We start from the raw sequence: 26,539 nt of genomic DNA, 5'->3' as shown, positions 1-26,539 counted from the left end.
GAAGTCCAGTGATCCTTACCTTGGCCTCATGGCCTACTGTGCCGCTCCTCTGGCGAACGGACACAGATCAGGAGAGCTCCACATGGGCAAAAAGATTAGAGCACCTGTCCCTGTCATCCCATCCCAGCTTAATCCAGGATGGACAGACATGGACAATCTGAAAATAATTGAACAAATGTACAGACAGAAGCAGAAACAGAACTACAACCGTTGTCACAGGGCATGCAACGTGCCACTCGTGCAACGAGGTGACCATGTGTGGGTCAAAGACATCCTTGAGAGGGGCACAGTGATGTCCAATGCAGGCACTCCATGATCCTACATGGTAGAGACGCCTAGGGGTACTCTGCGAAGAAACCGATACCAATTAACTACAGAGCTATCTCTAATCTTTCCATCCTCTCTAGGATCCTTGAGAAATCCGTCGCAAATCAATTTTGTGACTTTCTACAAAACAGTGCCTTGTTTTGGTATTAAAGGAACTGCACACAGCTGGAGTGAATCCTATTTATCGAATCAATCCCAGTTTGTGCTTGTAAACGGTGAATCCTAAAAGACCACCAATGTTGGTCATGGAGTCCCACATGGTTCTGTGCTTGGACCGATTTTAGTTACCCTGTATATGCTTCCTTTAGGCGATGTTATCAGAAACCAGTGCATAAACTTCCATTGTTATGCAGACAATACTCAACTGTATCTGTCGATCAAACCACAAGAGACCATCCACCTTGTTAGACTTCAAGGATGTCTTGAAGACATCAAAACTTGGATGACTTGCAACTTATGCTAACTGATGCTAAATTCTTGATAGGCCCAGAGCGCCTTCGAAGTCAGCTGTCACGTGATACAGTTTCTATGGATGGAATTGATCTGGTACCCAGCAGCACCGTCAAGAATCTTGGAGTTCTCTTCGACCAGGATATTTCCTTCAACTCTCATATAAAAAAGACTTCAAGGACTGCCTTTTTTCATTTACGTAATATATTGAAAATCAGGAACTTCCTGTCTCATAGTCATGCAGAAAAATTTGTTAATGCGTTTGTTACTTCTAGACTGGATTAGAGCAATTAGAGATTTGAGCACATTTTCGATTCACTTTTCTTGAGAGAAAATTAATTTTAACTAATATATTCACACTTTAGGGCATTTAGTGTTAACAGATGACAGACATTTAGAAAAGTGCCACCACGCTAATTCACAAATATGTTACCACAATGGAAAAAAGAGAAGCAGTTTGTTCTTAAAGACTATATATTTGGTTGTTCATTCATAAGCACTATGGAGGCACAGATCTTAGGAAAAGTTAACACATGGATACTGGTCCATCAGCTCCAGCCAGTCCATAGACCGTTTTACGGCCGTCGCCGTAACACCGTATTGCCACACACGGCAGCTGCGTTGCATAGATTCTGGGTTACTTGTTGTTCCTAGAGTTTTAAAAAGTAGGATGGGAGCCAGAGCCTTCAGTTATCAAGCTCCTCTTTTGTGGACCCAGCTTCCACTTTAAGTCTGGCAGGCATATTCGGTCAGCTCTTTTAAGATAAAGCTTAAAACTTTCCTCTTTGATATTGCTTATAGTTAGGGCTGGCTCAGGTTAGCCTGGACCAGCTCTACGTTAAGTTGCTACAGGCTTAGACTGCCTGGGGATATCTTTGGACACACCAAGCTCGTCTCTCACTCTCTCCTTGGAAAATAATCCATATTTGATTAATGCACATGACTAATTCATCTTCTTTGCGGGAGTTTTTTTTATGCTTTCTCGCCTAGCAGGTCTCCATAGATCCTACTGGACCCTGGTCCTGACACCTGCCGTGGCCCTGCTGACACCTGCTGCTGCCATCATCATCATTATGTTTTATATTATATCACATTACTATTACTGTCATCATAAATCAACATTAGCCTTTCCTAAAGTCTGTGCTTTCCCTCCCCACAGGCTTCTGTGGATTGTGGTTGCCCCTGCAGTGCGCCATGCTTGCTACTTGCAATTATTTGAATAATTTCTGTTATAGGAATTGAATGTATTATACATCTTTTCCATTCTTTATTCGGTACACATCACATCCATTCTGTCCATCCCGGGAGAGGGATCCCTCCTCTGACATTCTCCCTAAGGTTTCTTCAATTTTTTCCCTGTGGAAGGGTTTTGCATTTTTTGGGGAGTTTTTCATGTGCCAATGTGAGGGTTTTGGGACAGAGGATGTTGCATGTGTACAGACTGCCCTCTGATGCAAATTTGTAATTTGCGATTTTGGGGTATATAAAGTAAAATTAATTCAATTGAATCCCTCACCCACCCCTGTTGCACCAGCAACACACCGACATACCCCAGGATGCCCAATCCGCTGCAGCAAAGACAACTGTGATTCCTGCTCAATCTGGGCAGCGGTGACCAGTAAAAGAGAGATGTCACCAGTAAAAGAGAGACATGTCTCTTCCAGAGTGAGAGTACTTCCAGCGTACTTAAATTTCTATGACTGTTTTTAAAAGAAAGGAAAAGGGGAGATGACTTGAAAAGTGTTGTTAAAGCTAATGTTGTTAATGTTTGTTAAAGTAGCACAGTGGTAAAAGCGTTCATGATTGAATGATGTTCAAAAACGTGAGAGGTAGAATGTTAAAAGTGAAAATGTCAACTCCTCCCCTACTACAGCTACTGCTGTGCCCGCGCCTACGAGAACGCGCTTAGTTGCTGTCATCAGTACAGCATAAGCAGCATCTTCCGGGGGCGGGAAGGCGCGCAGAGAAAGGGAGAGAGGGAGAGAGGGGGAGAGAGGACACACACTGGATACGGCTAGGACAAAAAAGAAAGAAAGGAACATGCTGATGATCGAGTTGAGGCGGTGGAGGATGTCGGATTTACGGGAAAGGACTGTCGAAATTTGACAGAGGGCTCCCGTTGAAAACCTGTTCTCGTATTTTTTCCTCTTCTACCTTCTTTCGGTTTTCATTCCGTTTGATCCCCGACCCCCTCCCCCCCAAACACGGAAACACGCACACACATGCTGCGCGGACGCTGCAGGCGAGCAGAAGGGGAGAAAGGAAGGGAAGCACCCCTGCAGATGCCTCGGTAACGGTACCCACGGGCTCCACGGCCGCCACGTCCTCCTCCCACGGATGGTAAATAAAAAAGGACACCCTGGAGACCAATCTGGACTGATGGATGAGGAAGGAACGCAGCTTTAACCCCCCCGCACCCTGCACCCTTTCCCCTCACCCACCAATCCACCCACCCACTGTGAAATAAAAGAAAATTCCCGTTTAGATGGATTTTCTTTTTGTTCTCAATCATTCATGGTGTAGCCCCGAGGAGACGCGCCTCAGACAGCAATGTTGAATCACTGGTCTCGGTCAATTATTCATTAGTGCGGTAGGTAGTTTTTTTAATTTTTATTTTTGTATTGCTTCAATGTAGCATTTGGCGCTCACTCATATTTTTTTACAATGTTTAGCCTCGTGATATCCGGCACATATTTGCAGGTAGTGTTTTGACCGTGTCGTTATGTAGGCCTGTTTCTATAGCCTTTAACAGTCACATCAAAAAAATCTGTGTAGTAAGGGGGGAGCCTTTTTTGAAGATTTTTTCTTTTATTAGTAAAAGAAAAAGGAGGAGGACGGCGGGAGGGGGGTGGAAAGAGAGATATAAGGAGAGAAGGAAAAAAAAACCCAAACATGTTGCCTTCCCAAGAAGCCTCCAAGATCTACCATGACAACTACATGCGCAACTCCCGCGCCATCGGCGTGCTGTGGGCCATCTTCACCATCTGCTTTGCCATCGTCAACGTGGTGGTGTTCATCCAACCCTACTGGATCGGCGACAGCGTCAGCACGCCGCAAGCCGGCTACTTTGGCCTCTTCCACTACTGCGTGGGCACCGGTCCGTCGCCGACCCGGGAGCTCACCTGCTCCGGCAGCTTCGCCGACTTCGGCTCCATTCCGTCCGGCGCCTTCAAGGCCGCGGCGGTGTTCGTGCTGCTCTCCATGGTGCTGATCCTGGGCTGCATCGCCTGCATGGCGCTCTTCTTCTTCTGCAACACCTCCACCGTTTACAAGACCTGCGCTTGGATGCAGCTGCTGTGCGGTAGGGCAAACCTTGTCACTTAGCACAGACTACATTTAGATCAAAAGACAGCACTTTTCTGAGGGGGGAAATGCGTCCAAACTCAGTTGACCGTGCTGGTTTAATTGCACGAATGGCCAACTTGCAGTACAAATGTGTTGGTGTTTGCATTTTGCAATCGTTCACAAATATATTTATTTTCATGAATGCATTCTTCTTTTTCGGAGTGATCAAGTATCTCTTTATCCACTATTCACGACTGCTTTACACATTTTTCAGCAGAGAAAGTCTGTTAGCTCAGATTGTTATCTCTAATAAAAACACATCTTACAAATATATGTCACAAACTGCATCCCCCAGCTTTAGAGGCTGGTGTGTCATCATCAAAACATCAAGAGGTCAGCGCACCGGAGGGCCACCGTTTAGATTGAGGGTTCCACGGATGAACGTGAGATTAAACGGTGTAGTTGCGGCACGTTTTACATTTGCGCAAAAACCGACACGCTTTGGTCTGAAAGCCACGTCCTGTTAGTTTCTCATTATTGCCAAATAAATGGCATGACTTTATCATATCAAGTCAGGTAAACTCACCTCAATATTCCCAATGGGATATTTCCCCGGTTGATTGGATTACATGACAGATTACATATTACAATTACTACCTTCACGGCAATACATTTTAAGCAAATTCGCCAAGTGTAACATTTTTGATTTATTCCACCCACAGGGCTTATTTGGATTGTCTACATATAGTATTGTTATCAAAAACACAAAACGATAAAAATAACTACGTAACAAAGTGACTATATGATGACAAAGTATTTGAACTAAATATAATGTATAATAACAACCATAACATTATAAATATTAATTATCATTAATATTGTCTTACAGATGCCATTATGTATAGGGTTTGAGTGTGGGCGCTCTGGGGAACTTTCAGGATGAAGACTCTGCTGCTCATAGTAACAAATTATTCTCAATAGCCAGCAGAGAACCATTATGAATTTTGATCGGATTCTTTGCTACAATTTTTTAATGATGCTGTTCTCCATCAATTTGCTTGCAACATTACATGAGATCGCTATCTCAGGAAAAAAGGCTGAACTATAATAGAATCCCAGGTGATCGAACGTCTTGCGGCTGAGAGTCAGGTAACCATGTCAGCAGGATCTAACCTCTGAGACGCCAGAGCGGCACGAATGTGCAGTTCCAGCGAGCCTCCTGTGTGTATCCAACTCCTTCGTAAGCCGATCAATGTGATGAATAGGCCAGGCAGAATAGCGTGGAAGTCAGTTTTTCTGTACGAAAACAGTCAGCATTCTAAATGAGAAGGAGGGAGAGGGAAATAGAGAGTGTGAGGGAGATCAGCACTTTTTTCTCTCCTGTACTATTCCTTTCCTCATCCCTCAGCCCACCAGTCGTCTGTTCTACCGTGCGTGTCTAAAGGGTTTTGATGCTGTACAATCAGCATTAACCAACAGAATAGTGGGGCTACAGATTTTTCTCTCTGTACATTTTCATGACTTCACAGGAATTAAACCCAGGTCTCTCCAGGAGTCATTAATCAACCGAGACACTGAGTGAAAAAAAGCAGCAGTGATCGGATCCCTTACCAAAGTAAAAGTGACAACGCTGCAGTCTAAAATGTCCCCCATTAATCCAACGTGACTCCAGCAGACCTTTTTTCCATAACAAATTGGGATGACATACAAAGTCAAGGCTATGATGCAAACAGACACAATTACGTGATTAAAAGATTGTGGTTTGACTGAAAATATTAAGTGTTTTTTTATGTAACTTCAGTGTAAGAGTTTGTGAAACAATGTTTTACTGTCCTGTCTAATTTCTAATGGGCTCGGCAGACCCAGCCCTATGCTGCCCACCACCCAGGAGATGATACACTGAAGAAAAAAGTCTGTTGGATTTACATAAAAATAATATGGACATGGGTTACACGTATAAAATGTATGTTTACACAAAACAATATATTCATGTTCTATGCATTCTATTATTATTTGTTAAAAAATACAGATTTAAAATGTGTATTTTATGTTTTAAGTATTCTATTATACATCATTTGCTATTTTTTATGTTAAATTAATGCTTTTCCTGAATATTTAGGATATTCAATTATCATCAGTTACAGTATAACAACATAACTTTTTTTGTGTGAAGTTTACCTACCTTTCACAGGTCAATCAGACACTACTGAGTTAATTCCCCCCCCCCCCCCCCCCCCCCCCAGACATACAATTTAACTTGGCGGTTGGTGCGTAACAGCAGACACTACGACAATGATACGACAATACAACAGTGCACAAGGAATAAAATAAAATATAATGCTATGGGTTAGTAGTATAAGGCTATGGGTTAGTTTAAAATAAAAGTTAAAGTTAAAAAATATTTCTAAGTTAAAAATAATAAAATAAATTGCACCAGCGAACAGGAAGTGAGAAAAGGGAGTGTCAATTGTGACTTAAACACTGGGCGTGGCCGCAGGTTTTTCTGGCTGTGAGTACACTGCGGCAAATAAACTGATGGCCAATTAGCAGTGGCCAAGATTTGGGCTAAATGGGCCAAGAGTTTTACTTAGCCTCTGGGTTTCTGATCTTAATGATCTATGTAGCACACTTGGACATACAGGCTTGCATTGGTTTCCAGAATTTTATTTTATTTTTCAGTAAACGGGGTAAGATCAGGGCCAAGTTACACATTCCACTCTTTCCGGGATCCTGCCTTGAGGCGTGCGTAACGCTACCCTTCTTTTTTTCGAAAAGGATTCCAGTGCCCTTGTGAGTTGTTCTCACTTACCAACATTCACAAATTAGATACATGCATAAGAACATAAACTACCAATTAGCAAATCAAATGATAAAAAATAGGAATACATAGAATATAGGGGGGGCATTTATTAGGGGTGTAACGATTCATTTTAACAACGATTCGATTCGAATCGCGATTCATGGTTGCCGATTCGATTCATGGACGATCTGGGTTAATTTAGAACGATTCGATTCAATTCAATGACTTGAAATCAATTCAGTAACTTTACTCGACAGACAGACAAAGTTTCTGAGATCCCTCAGACACCTCCCTTCATTTAAATCAGTTTAAATGAATTATGGATATTATAAACAAGCAAACAACAATGAATGGCAAATGTATTAACCTTTTATCGTGCAACCATTTTCAATGTAAACATTACACAATGTTTGGATCAATTCACAGCTTGAGCAGCTTCACACCTTCTGCTGCTGCTGCAGCTGCTGCAGCGGTAACGCTGCTAGAGGTGCCTGACTGTCGGCGTTGTTTAATCGCATGGCGCCTTAGTAGATTCGTTGTGTTTCCTTGTTTTTTATTTGTCTTCTACATTTTCTTCAAACAGCGACCGACTTATTTAGAAAGCCAAAATGTTTCCACACGCTGGATCGATAAGTTAGTTTGTAAATGTCTTGCTCTCAAAAATCTCCTCCATCCGCCTTGCTGTGTTTTGTTGTTGTTTCGAGTTTCGCACGCCTGCCGCTGCGTACTGATGACGTCACAGACAGGCAGACTGAATCGAGTAACGTTTAACGTGTCTAAAGTGCTAAAAAACAAACAAACAAACACACATCCATATCGTTGTTGTGCTTAACTCCAATGTGCAGTTTCCAAGTATCGATACAAAACGATTATGTACCATTTCAATCGATTTGTAATCGATATATGTCGTCCGGAATACCGATTTGCGGAGCACAGATCGATTCAGTTGGATCGCAGGAATATAAATCGATTAATCTATTCAGTGGATGAATCTTTACAACCCTAGCATTTACAGCTAATTTTTCATTGATACTTTAATTCAATGCTATTGCATCAGGAAAGTGAAATCGAAATGTTGTCGTCATCCACTCACTCTTGTGTCAGCTTGAAGTATTTTATTATCCACATAAAACAGCAGTTTTTAGAAGAATTCTAGGTGAATGTTTCTCCTAAATTGTAAAAACTCAGCAACAAGTACAGCAAAAAAAAGGTAATCTAATGGGGCTTAATGGTTTGTCCAAATGGAAGATTGAAACCGAGGCCAAAACACTGGTGCGCAGACCTCTTGGCAGAGCAAAGTGACACAGTGTGTCTTGGCGTTCATGAGCTAAATCGGGCCAAAGTTGTCTCATAAGGTTATGCGCTTGAAAAAGGACTATACGATGCCAATAAAAAGTGTGAGTAATCCCTAAAAAAAACAATATTGTGCTTGGACATTTGACAATACAGAATAACGAAGCCAATGTTAGCATTAAAATAATTTGACCACCCGCAGACACATACGTGCATGTTGCACTGTTAGTGCACTGTTAGAGAGAGCTTTACATTTAATTATCGATTAACTTTCCTCCACTTACACAAGGTTGAGTTGCGGTGGCAGGTCCAGCAGGCAGACCCAGATTTTCCTGTGAATCGCAACATTTTCCAGCTCATTCTGGAGGATTCCGAGCTGGGAGATATAATCCTTCCAGCGTGTCCTGTGTCTTCTAGAGGTTTTCCTGCCATTTGGGTGTGTCCGAAAAGCCTCCAGTGGGAGGTGTCCAGGAGGAATCGTAGTTAGATGCCTTCAGATGACTCCTTTCGCCACAGAATAGTAGTACCGTAACAAGTTCCCATCTGATGTCCGAGTTCTAAGGCCTTAGTATTAGGCACTACATGTTTACAGATAGAGAAGTTGTTCAGTTCCCCATCTTCTCTACCACCATCTTCACTCCCATTTACGGTCCACAAGCCATTGCAGCTTGATTACTCCGCCATCAGCTCATGCCACCATTGGTACTTAATGTGTTTTCCTGTGTGTTGCAATATTAAACTGAACTAAGCAGGACATAGGCCATGGCTCAGCGGAGGAGCTGTCTTGGGAGAAACAACCTATCAAATACTGTTCCGTTTAAGTGTATGTGTGTGTGTGTGTGTGTGTGTGTGTGTGTGTGTGTGTGTGTGTGTGTGTGTGTGTGTGTGTGTGTGTGTGTGTGTGTGTGTGTGTGTATAAAAGCCAAAGAGAAAAGAACATGGAGATACTAACGTGGAGTAGAGAGTGTGAATGAAAAACCAACCAATGCTAAAAGGGTTGGACATGTTTGGCATTTTATTATTAAAATCTATTAAATAATTGATTTTGGCCCCCTTTTGGGTTAGCCGAACAATCTAAAAACACGTAACCTAATAAAAATGGACAAAACAGTTCACTATTTATACCAAGACCATTATTTTGATGAGTTCCCTTTTTTGGCCACCTGACTAAAACTTTAATTTTATTTCTATTATTTGTCTCCAGCAACAGCTGAGGGGACAGGTCTGTGTCTTCACGTGTGAAATTGCTCAATTACTTTCACCAAGTTGCACAAAAGGCTCTGTCGTTGATTGAAGGGCGGGCAATAATGCATCCAGAAGTGGGGTGGATAAAAGCAGAACCGGAGGTCAAAAAACCTACAGATGGAGCTAAAACCTCTGCTCCACAGCTTTGGTGGACTGTGCGTGACCACAGTCTTCAAATTTGTTGTCCACACATTTTTTTAAGTTAAGTCAGCAAATACCTTTAAAAAAAGTTGAAGTAACTCAAAATGTCAACTTTACTAATAGGTAGTGCAATCCACTGAAACCTTTAAGTAGAGAAAACTTTGTAACTCTGTAAACGACACACGCTGGCGCACGCACATACTCACGCGTGTAAATATACATATATACATAGGATACATTGCTTTTTGATACCGTTGTTAATGTTTTTGTTTAGATACCTATTTTTTTCACATTTCATTTGATTGACATTTTACGTTATTTTACCTAAATCTTAATTGAGTAAGAATGCCTATAACCTGCTGTAAGTCTGTCTGTTCACAATAAGTAGTCAACAAAGAGAGAAAAACTGTTGCTGCTAAAAGCAGAAGAAGAAGAAGAAGAAGAAGAAGATAACATAAAATATGTTTTCCACTGCGCACGTCTGCAGGAGATAGCGACGCCAAGCAGGTCATCAGGTGAAACCTGTCACCAGAATTAAGTTACAGGAGTAGACCTGATGCAGACCTTCCTGTCATCTTCTGATTATTAAGCTGAACGGATCACAGAGGGGAACTCGAGGACATGAGGATCCTTCTAGACAACTGAACAGGTAATAAACAAGTAGTTTAGGGAATGTGGTATAGCAGGGGTTCTACATTAGATCTGAACTGGGACCAAAATTGAGGGGACCGGCAAGAGACATTTGCACAACTATTAAGTCTGAAACAAGACATCAATTATAAAATAGACTGAAAGAAAAGATGCATATTGTGCTGTTATAGTGACACTAATAATTGTGCAGTATCGTGGGTAGGTTTGGATATTTGCTGAAAAAATTAGGTGGTTGCATCTTACCACTTTTTCACACAAGTACCAAAATACAAATTGGTCTGTCACTAATTTGGTGTTCTACTCCTTTACTACTGTGGTCAGCACACATTTTTTATTTCATGTCCGATTGTTTTTTTTCAGACAACTGATGTGCTTGCCCATAGAAAGTCTACAGTTCTACGAGGTCTACCTTTCTTTGTGAGGAGCCGGATGGCTTGCTGAAGAACTGTCTGGTAGAACTAATGCGTCAATGTTTTAGTTATTAAAACTTGCATGAAAATTGTATTAACAGAATAGGCAACGTGATCTCCAAAACCTGTTTGTAAAAATGTATACGAAATATTTGACATAGAAATTCGTAACAATACATACTAACTGGCGGTGGTTAACCACGCCCCTTGAGTGAACGTCTCTCCGCCATGTTGGATTCTTGAGTGAACGTCTCTCCGCCATGTTGGATTTTTTGAGGGGGTTAGGGTTAGTATTGTATTCTTACAATTTAACATTGATTTCTCGTTAAAAATGCAATCATAACACGTTTATTTTACATCGTTAGACTTCACAAAGTGTGTTTACGGGGTGCAGGTCCCCATTCACTTTGAATAGGGTGACGTCATCAGTTGCCAGTCCGTATTTATTTAGTATGTATCACTACGAATTTGTATCTTCAAGATTTTCGTATACATTTTTACGAACAGGTTTTGGAGATCAGGCTGGAATAGGAAGGGAAAAAATGAGAACTTTAAAAGGGGGTGATTATTGATTATACTTACAGACTTACAGATCTATACAGATCCGGAGTTCAACTTGGAATAGTCACAGTGGTTGAACGGTCACTCCGTCCATTTAAGTCCAACAACAACAAGAATCGCCCTGGTTATTGAGCAACACATTGTCTTATATGATGTATGTGACATCTCAACAACATTGCCCTTTTGTTGGGCTCATCTATGCTCTGTGTGTTTGGACTAAATGCCACTGATGTATTGACCAAATTTGGTCAAATAGGCCAATGTACAGTTTGCAGTTGTCTTGTTCTAAACAATAGAATACATCTGTTTTTGTTTCTGTCCATTCATAATAAAGACAAAAAAGCCACACACTGTTGTTAGTTTATTTTCTTTCTTGGTGAGTTCATCTAGGGTTTAGACAGATGCAGTTACTACGAGTAACAAGACAAGACAAATGGGGAATGTTATAGATAATAATTCGTTACGACCAAACCAACTATTAGAGATATACAATATTTCAGGTTGTTGATTTGTTACCAATTTAGTCTTGTGTTAATATATATACTGCACACTGATGGTATTTTAGGATTAACCTAGTAATACACAGTGTCATGCGTATGTAGGGTTTTTGTTTTACCCTTCCGCCACCCGTCCCGCATGCCATTAGAAGACATTTATCATATCCGTTATTATACCACGGAACTTAACAATAACTAGTATGTTGCTCGATATATTAGATGACATGTTTGGACAGATTGTAACATGTTAATATGTAACGTATCGCAGTGGTTTGCAGACACATACGAATCCAGTTAAGTGGGCCGGACAGTCAAAGCGGTTTTCTTTTATCCACAACACAACAGCAATCATTCCTCTTATTTTTTTTGTTCCTCTTTAGGGGGGAGGTTGACCGAGTATGTATGACAAGACAAGTCTCCTTCATCTGGGGTTGATGCTATCGCACCCTTCATTGTCCGTTGGAGTTTCAGCTATTCCCTTTCTTGAACTCTGAAATTCCATTATATTGTTTACTCAAGTTTAATTATGTTTAAATGCTGCTCTTTGAGTTTTACAGCCAAAGCGGTGTACACTTTTAAATAAGAAAATGGCAAATGATTTTGAGTATACCTGGCAAATTTGAGAAGTTGAGAAAACTTAAAATGTTAAGCAACCAACTGCAAAGCTATTTTGAGTATACTCAACATAAAATGTTCAGTGCTGTTGATGATGTTTTCATTCATTTTGATAAATTGTCATGATAAGAAAGCAATTGTTGCATATTTAACTTGTGTCCAAGAGCTTGTTCAAAAATGTGGTTGGATGTTACCAATAGCAGGTTGAATTGGGGGGATCAGGGGAATTTGGGTTTCCAACACAGTGTCAATATACATATCACACACCAATGTGAAATTAAATATGGATTGGATTTTTAAGATTCCTGAATGCATTTCAAGATAATAACTTAAATAACAAAATAACCTCGTTATAAGTACATGCAATGCATTTGTTTATTATGAAATTAATGTTTAATATGTAGGTAATTGGTTCAAGTTCATGGAGCTGTACTAGGCCTAAATCATCTGTTCTTGATTTCTGAGCAATGAATGAATTCTATAATGCATAAACTTGGGCATGCCAATTTATAGCACCGTTATACTACCTACAAGTATAACATTTATTCTGAAAATAGCCAGTGTGAATAACATTTATTCTGAAAATAGCCAGTGTGAATGATAACACTTGGGTAACATTTACTAGACATCCCTTTAAAAACAACGATCTAATGCAAACTTTACCAAAATGGACAATTCAGCCAGTTAATATCACTCTTGAGTTGCCAGCCTGCTGGTACAAGGCTAAACTAGCATGGTCCCATGATGCGGGTATGTTAGCTTTATCCTTCAGGCTTCAACAAGGCAGCTGCTACTAACGCACTGGACCAAAGGTTGCAGACGCTAGAGATTTAATACAAGCAAAAGGGACATGCTCTACAGTAGAGGATGGATACCCGACGCTCGGACAGAAGGATTTCTTTCCATAAGGTACGAACACTAACAACTTACATCGTACGGCTAGTAGGTTTGCACTAACGCTGCTAACAACGACCTGTGCTCTGATATCTAATGTTACTCTCTGGGTGCGGAAAAGACTTTGGATACCTCTTTTCTTCTTTGGTGGCATTCCCTGACCCACAAAGCACAATAGGGTCAACAATCTCAATGCTGAGACCAAACAAAACACTAATACGAGGGTGTGTTATTTCCTGGTGTATTTAGTAACTCACTGTGTCAGTCTACCGCCAGGTCTCTTTCTACGAGGGATGGTTCAAGTTTCTGTGGACAGATGGTCCTGCAGGAGCTAAATGGACGCTGCACTGGTCAACATGAATCTAGCACCAGAGAGAGAGAGAGAGAGAGGCAGGGATAACCCATGGGGAACTCTCTCTCTTTCTCTCTCTGTCTCTCTCTCTTTCTATCTCTCTCTACCTCTCTGTCTCTGAGATTTCTAGCAGGCTTTTCCCAACAAAAACGTACATGTTTTAATTATCAGGCTCTTAATAAATAATTCCAAAGTCACCAGGGTGTTTCTAAAAATACCCTGACAGCTGAATAATGGATTCCTTTGACCCCACTCTGCGTTGTCACTCACTATGTGTGGAAGTGTATGCATGTGTATGTGTGTGAGAATAGAAGCAGAAGAAAAAAGGAGAAAGCGCCTGAAGCATGTTGATAAGATGTAGAAGGATGAGGGGAGAATTTCTCGACTATACATCATCCATGCTCCTCATTAATATATAATATTTATGAAGCAACACAATGAATGTGCCTCCAAAAAAAAGATGGATTGTTCGTTCTCTTTTAGGCTTTTGAGACTGCCAAAAGGTATATTCTAGTGAGGATGATTTGCAGCTGATATATACAGCTTTATCGTAAACAACAGATTTAAATTGCACCAACGCTAAACTCGGCTCGCTGGTATGACCTTCAGCTTTTGGATGCTAATTGTTATCAACCACAAAAGTTACACACACTATTATTATTACACCATTATTTTCTGATAAAGCGGTATGACGGTTCGGAAAAGGTCAGGGTATGACTACTCCAACATGGTTAGGGGATCTTTGTGCTGCGCGAATTACCAAATTCAGCTCTAAGACCAGACGGCCTCCTCAATAAATATGGCGGCAAATCACTGTCAAAATTCTTACTTTTTCGCGTCCAGCAAGCAAGGCCTACAGACGGCCTACGACAAGGTCATGCAGTACTTTGCCAAATATGGGCTACGGCCCAGCCCAGCCAAATGTGCTACCCTTACCATAGTAGCAGTTGGCAGGAACAACGGGTACTGGTGGGCGAACGGCCATGCCTAAGAATTGACGGGAATGCAGCCTACCCAGAGCTACTACTACCTGGCAGTCAGGGCAGGCCATGTCCAGACACCCAAGGCTCAGGAATACCATGCACATCTCTCCCTTGACTCCGGGCCAAACGTATGCAAAGACTCGGCGAAGCAAGCGACATGGACGTGCAGTCGCTAGCGGGTCATCCCGACTTCCAGCTTCTCACCCGCAACAAGCTGTTGGGCTTTCACCAGCACCAGATAGAGACGGTGGCCCGCTTTTGGAGGGTAAAGCTGCTGGAAACCAGAGACGGAGGAGGGCTAAGCAACATTGGTAATAATGGAGGAACTGGGCCTGACAAAGGCTGACGATCAAGCTGCTGGTTGTGAAATTGTCTTCTAAAGCATGGAGAGAGGCCCAACGAATCTTATTGGTGGTAAGGGAATAGCTGAAACTCCAACGGACAATGAATGGTGCGATAGCATTAACCCCAGATGAAGGAGACTTGTCTTGTCATACATACTCGGTCAACCTCCCCCTAAAGAGGAACAAAAAAATAAGAGGAATGATTGCTGTTGTGTTGTGGATAAAAGAAAACCGCTTTGACTGTCCGGCCCACTTAACTGGATTCATATGTGTCTGCAAACCACTGCGATACGTTACATATTAACATGTTACAATCTGTCCAAACATGTTATCTAATATATCGAGCAACATACTAGTTATTGTTAAGTTCCGTGGTATAATAACGGATATGATAAATGTCTTCTAAAGGCATGCGGGACGGGTGGCGGAAGGGTAAAACAAAAACCCTACATACACATGACACTGTGTATTACTAGGTTAATCCTAAAATACCATCAGTGTGCAGTATATATATTAACACAACGATAGTATTATTAGAGATGTTACATAAAAAATATTGGCTATATGTCTAGAGCGAAGAAAAAGATTTGTGTGGACAGAAAAGTCTTGATTAAATGGTAATAACTTCATGAATATCTTAAGGGTGCTATTAATAAATTGGTTCCCAGTCACTGTACCTAGTTGGATCACAAGCGTGTTTTGGCATTGCATTTCAGAATGTTTTTATCAGCGTGATCTGCTTTGAAGCCTTGTTTGTAACAGCTGACAAGCCGCGAATGCTTGCAATGACAAGAGATGACAGGAAGTGAAGAACTGAGATGAGAAAAAAATGTCATAATAGAGTGGAGCAGCAGTTAGCCATCTTGCTCTCTCCACTTCTTCACAGAACGTTTTTTCCCTTTCATTCTTCAGCTCTCTCCCTCCGTGTCCCTCTGCTCCCTCCCATCCTCCCATAGCTGTTCAACCCCTTCGCCTTTGAAGTTTTTCCCTTCCAAGTTTAGCATGGTGTATCTTGAGAGTAGGGGGGAAGGAGGAAGAGGGGGAAAACCCCTAACGACTTCAAAGGGCGGTTGGAAGGTGGGGGGTTCTTTTGAGCCCACTGGTGCCAACTTTGACATTGACCTTCAACTTTGACATTGACCGTGTGCCCTTACGGGCAGATAGTGTCAGAGTTTGGGTTTATTTCCTGCCTTATTTTGTATTTCCCTGCTGCAACAGGTGTCCGAGAGCGCTGTTGCTAACTTCCAGGTCAAAAAAACAGATGTGATGACGCAATGCAATCTGAATTCATTCATAACATCACAATGTTTATTCATTCAAATCAAAATAAAAAGCAGCTAAAAGGAACATGTCTTTCTGACACCTGTGGTGGAAATTAGTGGATAATATCCACGTGAGAAAAGTATCTAAAGCTTGTCTGTGATTAAGTATTTATTACAGACTGAAAAATCATAAAGAATATACAAATGATCGAACACGCGCGGAAAAACAGATGTTGAAGGAATACAACGCAAACACACCTTGAATCTTTGTGCTTTTGGCTGGTATTTGTTCCACCAAAGCAAGTTTTAATATTTACCATAAAGGAAATGAATGGGTTGAAGAGGATGAAGATATTCGACCATCAGGACATGGCTCTGACATCGACAAAATCGACATTTTCAGAAAGCCAACACTTAAGAACGTTGGACGAGTTTTGTGCCAGATGGGGAACATCCATCAAAAAACCATAAAACACGTAACCTGACGCTCATTACACAGTTAATGATTTTATCATCTCTCATCTATGCTAATATCCTGCATAAAGGTCATAAAAGAAGCTAATACTGTGATGATTTCCCACGACGATTACTTCCATCACCCTTCTATTCTCTCATTACCTACTGTGTTATCGTCATTATGCGCTCTTCCATTACTTTCTCTCATTACGCCTGCAATCATTTGGTCAGAGGAGCGGTTGCATTTTCCAAACGGCGTATGTCTGAAATACGACTCCTCAAGTTTGCGTGGTGCTCTCCTGTGCACAGAGTGGTGGTGACTAATCTAATATGCTTCCTCATCTGTTACCACGAGTTCACCACCCACCGTTCGCTCATGATGGAAAGGTGGTGAGACAAACAAAGGGCCATCAGAGGGAATCAGTAATGTGCCAGGGTAATACAACCAGATCCATCACCCTAATATCCTACGAGCATAGCATTTTCCAATCCTTGTTTAAAATCTTGGTTTTAGACCAAAAGCTGTACAATGAAGGCACTAAACCTCAGTAACAAAAGTATAGTTTATAAATGTTTAAAAACTGGTGTTTTCACCAGAGAAATTCCTTCCACACAGGCAATCCAATCACTTGAATTTGGGAATAGCATGTTTTTGTCTTAGTTGATAAACAAATACTTTTAGTTACACAACACTAAATGAGTCACAGGGTTTTAACCAATGTTAACTCTCTAGCTGATGTACAAACAGATTGGGCTGACTCAAGGATGTAGCTTACTGAACTCTTAAGAGACAACGCCAGTCAGTGCGTGTGTGTGATATGGTCATATCAGTTGGCTTTGGCAAGTTTAAATCTTTTTATTTTCTTTCACCTCTGTATCAGCAGAAATAGACGGCCCATCAGTAATGTGCATAAACTTGTTGTAGTCATTCGTTCTACTTGTCGAGCTCAACACCCAATATCCTTCAATGGGCAGTCATGGCATTTAAGTTTTTCACAATTGCACACCATTGAGCTGTAGATGTTGAATCTACAGTACATTGAAAAGACTCTAATCTCTAACGATGAAAACACACACTTTTTTCTGACAGTTTAAGCATAAGCAGCATTACACTAGTAATATACCACAATATACCTCACCAGAGTGTCAGGTAGCTCAACTTAAGACATACCTTTCATTTCAATAATTGAATTAAATTAAACTAGTAAAATTGTCTAATTTGTAGAACAGTAAAACTGCCTTTAAATTCTATGTCTGTATCTTGCTCCCTCTCTCTCTTCATTGAACATGATGAACGTCAGTAAACAGCTGGAGAAGGCTTTGAAATCCAGGATTTTGTGAGTTTGTTGTTCATTTTTTAGGAAACGGATAGCAGATAGCCTTATATTCCTTATATTATATACCGTAGTAAATTTAACATGCCATTTTCTTGCACTACGTTGTTTTATCTGTCTTGTCGTCCATTGTCTTACTGTCTGATGTTATTCACAAACTCAAACCCAAGTCAAATTCCTTGTATGTCTAACTTATTTTGGTAATAAATGTTCCTGATTCCCAATTCCTTATTCCTGATAAGGAGCATTGCAACGCTATAAAACTGCCATGACTGCTTTTGAAGGTGAAGGTGAAATGTAGAATGGATGAGTAAACAACAAGTTTGTGCACCTTATAGGCTCTCTATTGCTGTCGATTGGTATGTTGGTTTGTTGACTGCAGTTTTGGCATTTGGGCATTTTTGATTAAGGTGGTCCGCATAGCAATGTGCAACCAGTGAACGGAAATTACCCTGTTTAGATGCCTGACATGTCAATCACTCTATGGTCTATTCCAGTGGTCCCCCACCACTGGGCCGTTACTGGTCCATGGGCCATTTGCTATGGTCCGCACAGAAGAATTAATAACTTTCATTTTTTTCATTTGACTTTTTTTTTGAAAAATTCTTTTGCTTTTTAAAATAACCACTCTCATGCAATGCAATTGCATGTGCTTGTCGCTCTTGACACATTTCCCAAGCGTCACCTTTTTTTCACGTTTACAATTGTCCACTCCTCGGTGCCCACGGCAGTTCCGCCCACCAGCGGACAGAGAGCGGGACTACATCAATCTATCATTACTTCTAACCCCTCCTCCCTATTACAAGTCTTTTATCTTGCTCCCTGAATCCCCAAACCAACACCTCTCCTCTCCTCTGTGTACTGCTACAGGAGTGTGCCTGGTGCTGGGTTGCATGATCTTTCCTGACGGATGGGACGCCGAGGTGATCCGCGACATGTGCGGCGAGCGGACGGGGAAGTACTCCCTGGGCGACTGCTCTGTACGCTGGGCCTATATGCTGGCCATCATGGGCATCCTGGATGCCCTCATCCTCTCCTTTCTGGCTTTCGTCCTGGGCAACCGGCAGACGGACTTCTATCTTGATGATTTGCAGACAGACAACAGAGGTTAGTGAATCGATGATTCCCAGCATTACCCAACATTAGATTTATCCGTGTAGGAGGCATACAAAAAAAGATCAGCATTGCTTTTGCATTGCAGGATGGAAGAATCGTTTTATCCTAACTGGGAAGACATAGCGTTCTACGTTGCGGTAGAAGCAACTGAGACTAGATTTAGGCTTTATTAGTATTTTCAACCAGTAAGCTTTACTTGTATACAGGAGAAAAAGCTCTAATGATGAAGGCTAATGAGGTATTTAGTAAAGTTGGGAAACGTTTGGGAAGATTTTGGATGCCTGGGGGGTTTTATATAATAATTGGCTGCATTTATCCATTTTAAATCAACATGTTAGGAAGCAACACTGGACAGCGCTAGGTGCCCAGTTATCCAACCAATCTTTTCCTTTTTGGTGAGAGGGGTTTTCTCCTCTTTTTCAAGAATGCGATCCATATCATAATAATACTTTTTCATGAGCAACCTAAACCGCGAATTGGGATTTTGGGATTTTGGAAATGACACAATGTGCAACCGCACAAACCGAACCAGAGCGAAGGTGAAAGAGATGGAGATAGATCCGTGACATGAGACGGAGAAGAGTCAGAGATATACATACAGAGTGGAAGAGATGAGTAAATAGACTGTGAAGGAAAAGTGACATAAGATGTCTCGGTTCTCTCCAACAGCTAACCTCAGCGATGGTTTCCATGGTAACTGGAGAAATTCCAGTGCGTGGGAGTGTCTTTCTGTCTTTATCGGATTAACCTTATTGACAGAGTCAGGGATTTCTTTACACATTCAATGGATATGATGCTTTGCTCGCATTTATTGACTTTATACAGAAATAAATGGTCTATTTAACTTCTTTATATGAAATGCTAAAAAACTACCATGTGACCACATAGATACACAGTCCATGAGAAAGAATTTGTCCTGTCCTGTGAGTTGCAAAAGGTAAAGGTCAATAATTACAAGAACATATGTGGATTAGAACTACAATAAACAAATTAAGGAAATTATCGAAAACTGTGGCTGCACATTAGACTGCAGTGCCTCAAAGTTACAGAAGCTTAAGTTAATGTTTTTACACAGGCATGCACCTTTTCTGCTCTTGCCTCACCTTGTCTGTGCCGACACTTCTTTTTTTGTCCTTGCAGATTTTGCTGTGTCGAGGGTAAGTTGACCTAAGATTTTTTGTGCATTTGTGTTTGAACCGCACATTCACACGTGCCTGTGCACGGCCTCATTACCTTTTGAGTATGGAACAGTGCCCAGGCCACAGAGGTGGGCGGGTTTTTTTTGTCTTCATCATCCCATATATTGCATTGCCCAAGCAGATTCTATGGTCATTTATTGATGAGAAACGGTATACCTGTGATTTATTGTTTGATGGCATCACTCCAAGTGCTGCCCAAATAGACACACCCAAAACTCAAATGTCACCGACGACATACTGCAGATGAACTATTGATATTATTACTTGAAATGACTAAAATAAAGGCATATTCGATTTAAACTAAACTAGTTTACATTGAATGTATTCATTTATTTCTTCAGGCTGCATTCACACCAAATGTTTCCAGTGATTCGCTTTTGGAGATACGCAACTAAACGTTGTGCTGCGGCGGGCAATCGCCGAACCGTTCTTTGTTTATGTACCATTAAGTGCTAAAAGTCTTTCACCTGCAGCCTCTTGAACATTCACGGCATCTAGTTTCTCTGTAAATTGGTGTGATGACAATCCTCTGTGTCGTTCCCTCCAGATCGAGGTGCGGGACAGAAGGGAGCCGAGGTACGGAGTGCAGCGTCTTCACTGAGGGAAGGAAGGGTACTGGACATAAATCCTCTCCTCTTCTCTTCCTCCCCTCCACGCTCCTTTTTCTCTTCTCTACAATGATCAGGACATCACCCCCAATCATAACGCAGACACTAAGTGTAGAGGATTCTGTAAGATAAAAAAACTAAAACAAACAACTAAAACACAGTGGTATTAACTATATTTTCAACAACAGCAACAAAAAAAGGTTGTAAAGTGCATTTAAAACTTGACTTTCTCAATGAACACTTTTATGATGAAAAGAGAATTTTACTGTATTTAAAGTCTTAATTTATGTGGGAAATCCAATCCTTAAGATGAAGAACCATCACGTCCATGTATGATTTACACCTATTCATTCAAATATTGTACCTTAAGGACTCTTGAGTTTGTGTGTTGTGTTCATTCATGGCTTCAGGAAAGCGGACTACTGACACTGACAGAATCGAGTCGCAGCAGCACGTCCATCATTAAACACTCAACAACACTTGTATGGCTCTTCATCAAAGGAGTTTCAGACATGAGGGATTTAGAAAAAATGGAGTGCACCAATTGCAGCTTCATAGATACCTAACATCTCTGGGAGATTCTCTACTGTACATAGGCAACAATGTAAATAACATTACTGCAGACAAAGGCAGCCGACGACAAAACCTCATCCGACTTTGATGCATTTGAGTGTTTCTACCTATTGGTTGCAGTGTTCCCTGTGCCAGAGGAGAATCGGAGTAACTGGTGTGCTGCTACGATTCTCACTGCTGATTTGGAGGGATTAGAAAAACAAGTAGTAAATGGGATTCCTTGACTAGATGTTCAGCAGAAAAGCAGGGGACTGTGAATCCGTGAATCTGTGTTTTTTGGGGACACAGAGTAAATAAATTGTTTTCCACTGGATCACCAATGACTTAAAACAAGCCTCTTACTGTAGTAATTAAACCCTAAAACAAGATAAAGTGAAGCTAAGCCAGACTTACCAATCAAGTTTTGTTTTTCCCTCCTCCGTGAAACCCTTTCACCAGTGTGCAGTTTACTCCAGTTTATGGCTCCAGCATCCAGTGATCAGTTTACTCTCCAAATGTCTTAAGACTGAGTGAATATGGCTGCACGAGTCTCTCAGAGAGAAGCCCCAAGTGCTGCATTATCTTAAGGTGATGTCACTTATTTGCCTCTTTGAACAAGCAACGCGATGAGTCATCGTGAATCAATGGCCTACCATTCAATCGTTGCACGCAACATAGATTTTTATCACAGAAAGATCAAGAGTCTACAGTAAGTCCTCCCACCTTATAAAGTAGCGTAAAAGTAGCCAAACTGGAATCGGCAGGGTCTCATGCAAGAACATTTGGTAATATTCCTTTTTTTCTGGGATCAGTGAGCGCTTAGCCACCGGCCCCAAAGTGCAACTTTTTTAATTCCCAAATATTTTACCAAAGAGTAAAAAGATAAATTTTGCAATACAGGTTAAAGTCACAGACAACAAACACCTGTTAAAGATGTTTTATTAAAGAGGGACCTGAAACTGTTAAATTAAGAGAGAATAAAGAGAACATGGTATGACAATGAGGAAGATGCTAAAATAACATTGAGCTAAATCAAAGCAGACCTTAACCAAGATGGGAGGACCTCGTGGCAGTGCGAGAAGAGAAAGATGGGAGAATATTATACAGTAGAACATGTTCTAACAATGTAACTGCAGTTAAAAAATGATGTTCATACTACTGACTTTTGGGGTTTGGTTTGAACAGCGGTCTCAAATACAGGTCATTTTGAAAGTCCTGATGGTTTAGTGCATCCATCCGGTGCATAAAAACGTTGAGGTAGCTGATGAACAACAGCAGTTCCGAAGTTTCCGAGCAGAAATATTTTTATAGAACCAAACCCCGAAAAAAGATTCTCTCTGTCAAGAAATAAGCAAACCAAACACATTTTTGGAATTTGTCAGTCAATCAAACTATGTTGCCCTGTACAAAATGCAGAGTTGCTGTTCTAGACTGGTACATCAGGTCGAGGATCACTCAGCAATTGTATACATTTTAAAATGACTATTCATACTCTACACAAGATTCTTGCATGAGGCCCATTGACTCTTATAGTTCTGGAATACGCAAACAAAATAGCCGCTACAAAAAAATCACTCATGTAGCACTGTGACGTGCCAACAATACAACTCAGATTATTGTTGCTACACCGACAATGGACCTTGATGTAGCACTCACACAGACAAAGCCGGCAGAAACATCTCTATCACGAATTATGTGCTGACACGTCTACTCCAGTAAATTGATTTTAGACAACCTAGAAGTTATTAGTCAAGACATCCAAGATGTCCATCACTGTAGTGCGTTTCCTCAAGTTAAGTGATCGTGTGCTGCTTTACAAAAAATATTGGCACCATTAGCACAGCTATGGCCTTTGTAGGCGACGTCTGCATCAGGCCTCTGATTGCTGTGGTGTCAGTGACAAATGTGATGCGATCATGTGACGAGATGCGGCTGCGTGGTACAATAGAGCTGCCGGCTGTAATCCCGTGCCAGTGGGCTCTTAGCCCCCTGAGCGCAGCGCTTCAGTGTGATTTAGTACACCTGAACCTCCTGAGACACCAAAGGCGGGTCCCAGTTATGTTAAGTTAGGAATGAGTTGTGAAGTGAGCTGTGTAATAATAGCCCGTTTTTTAATGATCTCGGATGTGAAATTGGCATGCTTTGTTCATTTGGAGGGCAGGTGGTCAACCCTGAGTAGTTATTAAATCCGTTCCACTGATTAGTTCAACCACACATGGTGATTTGGGTCCTCTAGAAGTTAACCTGGTGGACTTTTACCGTCTTATTTTTCTGTAGTCCACGTTACCCTTTGTTAGAGATGCACTATTGGCACTAGAATTCAGAACATTATTTTGAAAAGGTCTGTATCCATGTTACAAGTTAAATTGACAAATGTTACTCAACTTTGGGGATATGATGATACTTTGAATTATCCAAAGATGGAGTTTACAAAACAGTAAAGAAAGTTAAAAATCATAATAATTTGACCATGACATTTTATACACATAATATAATGGGTTAATAAACATTAAACCAGCCCTCTTACAAAATAGTCTCTTACAACATAAACACATTTTATGGTAACCGGGGGTGAAAGTATAACTCTCAGGAGGCTTTGCGCAGTCCAGTATCAAAAAGGCTCATGGCTCAGGCTGAAACGGTCAACAAAATACAAAGTCAGGCTTTTTCAATTCTGTGTGGTCATCTGGACCAAATTACACTTCACACCGCAGCGTTCCTTGTTATACAGTTTTAGTAGTAACACATTTTAGTGCAGTAGTACTTTTGTTTTTCCAAGACGAGCCTTTAAGACACCTTGGAAAGCCGTTATGCTGAATCTAACAATGCTTTTCTGACCTTCGATCATCGCCTACATCTATCCACCATGTTGGGGTCGAACAACAAAAGTTTCCTTCACTTTAACCTCAAAATAACTATCAGAGCATTTGAAGAAGAAAATACTAGAGAAACAATTGAAACGGCATCTACGGACCTCATCCATTTAGTATTGCTAGAAATTTGTTTTGATATGTTTATTACCATTTGAGAAAAGTCAGTGCGCTCACTGAGATGTAAGCATGGTGATTCTTTTTTTATCTATCTAATGGTATCAATGGCGGTAATGTATTGTGATTAAGACATCTACCATAGCGTGCATCTCTCGTTTGGGAATTCTTTTGAGGGTCCAGGACATCAATATAAAAAAGGAAATAAAAAAAAAGCCCAGAGGCCTAAGTGTCATGTCAGACTTGCTGTGTGACCACTGGTCAGGTCTCCTCGATGATGAACTGAAACTTACGAAGAACTGACAGTACCTTAAACCCCGATGAGCACATATTTGTACCACTTCAGGTGCCTCTAAAAACGCTTGATTTCATTCAGACGTGGTGCAGAACCAGCAAAACAAGTAGTGACACTAGGTTTTTTTCTACTGAAGACTACAAACTGACGGAGCTCCATGGCGTTTTACTGCAGATTTGAGGTGAATTAAACAATTCAAACTAAAATATTGAAGTATTTTATTACATACCCCTGTTATTTTCGGGTTTGGTTGAATCCAACGGCTGAATTCACCTCAGTATTCAAGTACACAATCATATTAAAGATGTAAAAAAAAAGAATGATGACCTCATTTTGGAAAAAAAGGAGACAACGTTTATTGGAAGTCTTTTCCAAGCTCTGTGTAACTGTGAATGATTTCATTGTGGTTTTTAATCATGCGCTATCATGTATAAAGACATAATGTTCGGGGTGGGACAGGTGATTTACATCATGATAAAAGTTTACTTCCTGTTAACTCAAGAAATACAGACAGTTCCAGATGCCCAAATACCATCATACCTATCATGTGCTAACATTGAAAAAAGAGGTTTGTTTTGTATAACAAAAGAATGATCTAATACTTCTGATACGATCTTTTGTTTTTATGTATTAACTACAGATTTTTTTTTAAAGGTTTACGTTATTTTGGTAAGATGTGTGATGATTGTTGTCTCTTTCACATTGAATTTCTCATATCCAGATTCAATTTAGATTCGCTAACAGATGACTGCTTTTCGGGCTGTCAACTGCCCCCCCCTCCCTCTAAAAAAAGTCTTTTGAAGTTGAGGTTTGTTAATTTTTATTATTTATGACTATATTGATTTGGTAAACTATAATGTCCAATGAATTTCTATTTGAAAATAGTATTACGACTCACCCTGATGACAATTTCTGTTATTAAAAAAATAAAAAAGATATTTTACATTCAATAACACTTCTTGCTGATGTGTTTTTTTTTTTCTTGTGGATTTTTAAAAGGCCAACTTGTAGGATTCAGCGGCATCTAGTGGTGAGGCTTCACATTGCAACCTTCTGTTTGTCTGTTCTGGGTTGCCGTAGCACTGTGAAGGGGACCTGCTTAATTTGTAGATATGAATAGCTGTTTCTAATGTTAAGCCAAATCCATTCTTTTTTTTAGATGATTATACTGTACCGTACATTACGCAAAACATAAGTGATATGATAATACGTTCCAAATAATATTTCACCCCCTAAATGGCACACACTGTTCATTTAAAGCAAAGCTTCATTCTGGTACACGCAGGTTTCTTCACACATATTGCTTTCTACCATAAACTAAGGAAGCCCTGACAAAACAGGACTACTTATGTAATTAACAGCACAGAGAGATCATCCAGTTCTGGTATGGTGTCGAGAGTGAGTCACCCCACCAAAAATATCACACAGAGGCCAATGCGCACAGATGCACACCAACAGGGCGTCGTGGCCCCCGAGACAGCCTGCAGCTTGAGGATCTGCAGCTCCATCACAGTAAAATACCAGAAATGCTTCGGCCAATCCCTTCTCTGTGTGGTCTCCTTTATGTAAGCACCCCAATGGTCACCCAGGCCCACCTGGTGGTAAGACGTAAATGTGCGTGCAAAATTTACAATGACAAATTAAATAAAACCACATTATAGTTTATTTATTTTATGTCCCTTTGCAGTTCTGTACTATGGATTCCTGATGAACTGGTGCATAGACTGTTGGACTGGTCGGGGAATCACAGTGGCCGGTTGGTAAAAAAAAGATACTTTATTTCTTAACATTGCGATCAGAGGTTTCCAGAAGTCTGTGTGGTCCTTCTCTGCCGCCCTCAGTTCCACTTTGACTTACCACACTGTTAACACTCCAAAACCTC

The 26,539-nt window shown here is 40.8% G+C and overlaps 1 protein-coding gene across 1 annotated transcript; it reads left to right on the top strand.

The window, feature by feature from the left end:
• The first annotated feature begins 2,732 nt into the window (after positions 1-2,732).
• Positions 2,733-25,612, top strand: LOC120829470 (LHFPL tetraspan subfamily member 4 protein). Its single transcript, XM_040193588.2, has 4 exons — positions 2,733-4,078; positions 18,771-19,007; positions 20,157-20,173; positions 20,763-25,612. Exons 1-4 carry the CDS (start codon positions 3,670-3,672, stop codon positions 20,814-20,816), a joined length of 717 nt encoding a protein of 238 aa, XP_040049522.1. The 5' UTR covers positions 2,733-3,669; the 3' UTR covers positions 20,817-25,612.
• The last annotated feature ends 927 nt before the right edge of the window (positions 25,613-26,539 follow it).

The sequence above is a fragment of the Gasterosteus aculeatus genome, chromosome 2 (genome assembly GCF_964276395.1).
Source record: "Gasterosteus aculeatus chromosome 2, fGasAcu3.hap1.1, whole genome shotgun sequence".
Lineage (NCBI taxonomy): Eukaryota > Metazoa > Chordata > Actinopteri > Perciformes > Gasterosteidae > Gasterosteus > Gasterosteus aculeatus.
The sequence above is the reverse complement of the archived record's forward strand: the minus strand, read 5'-3'. Positions and strand labels throughout refer to the sequence as shown.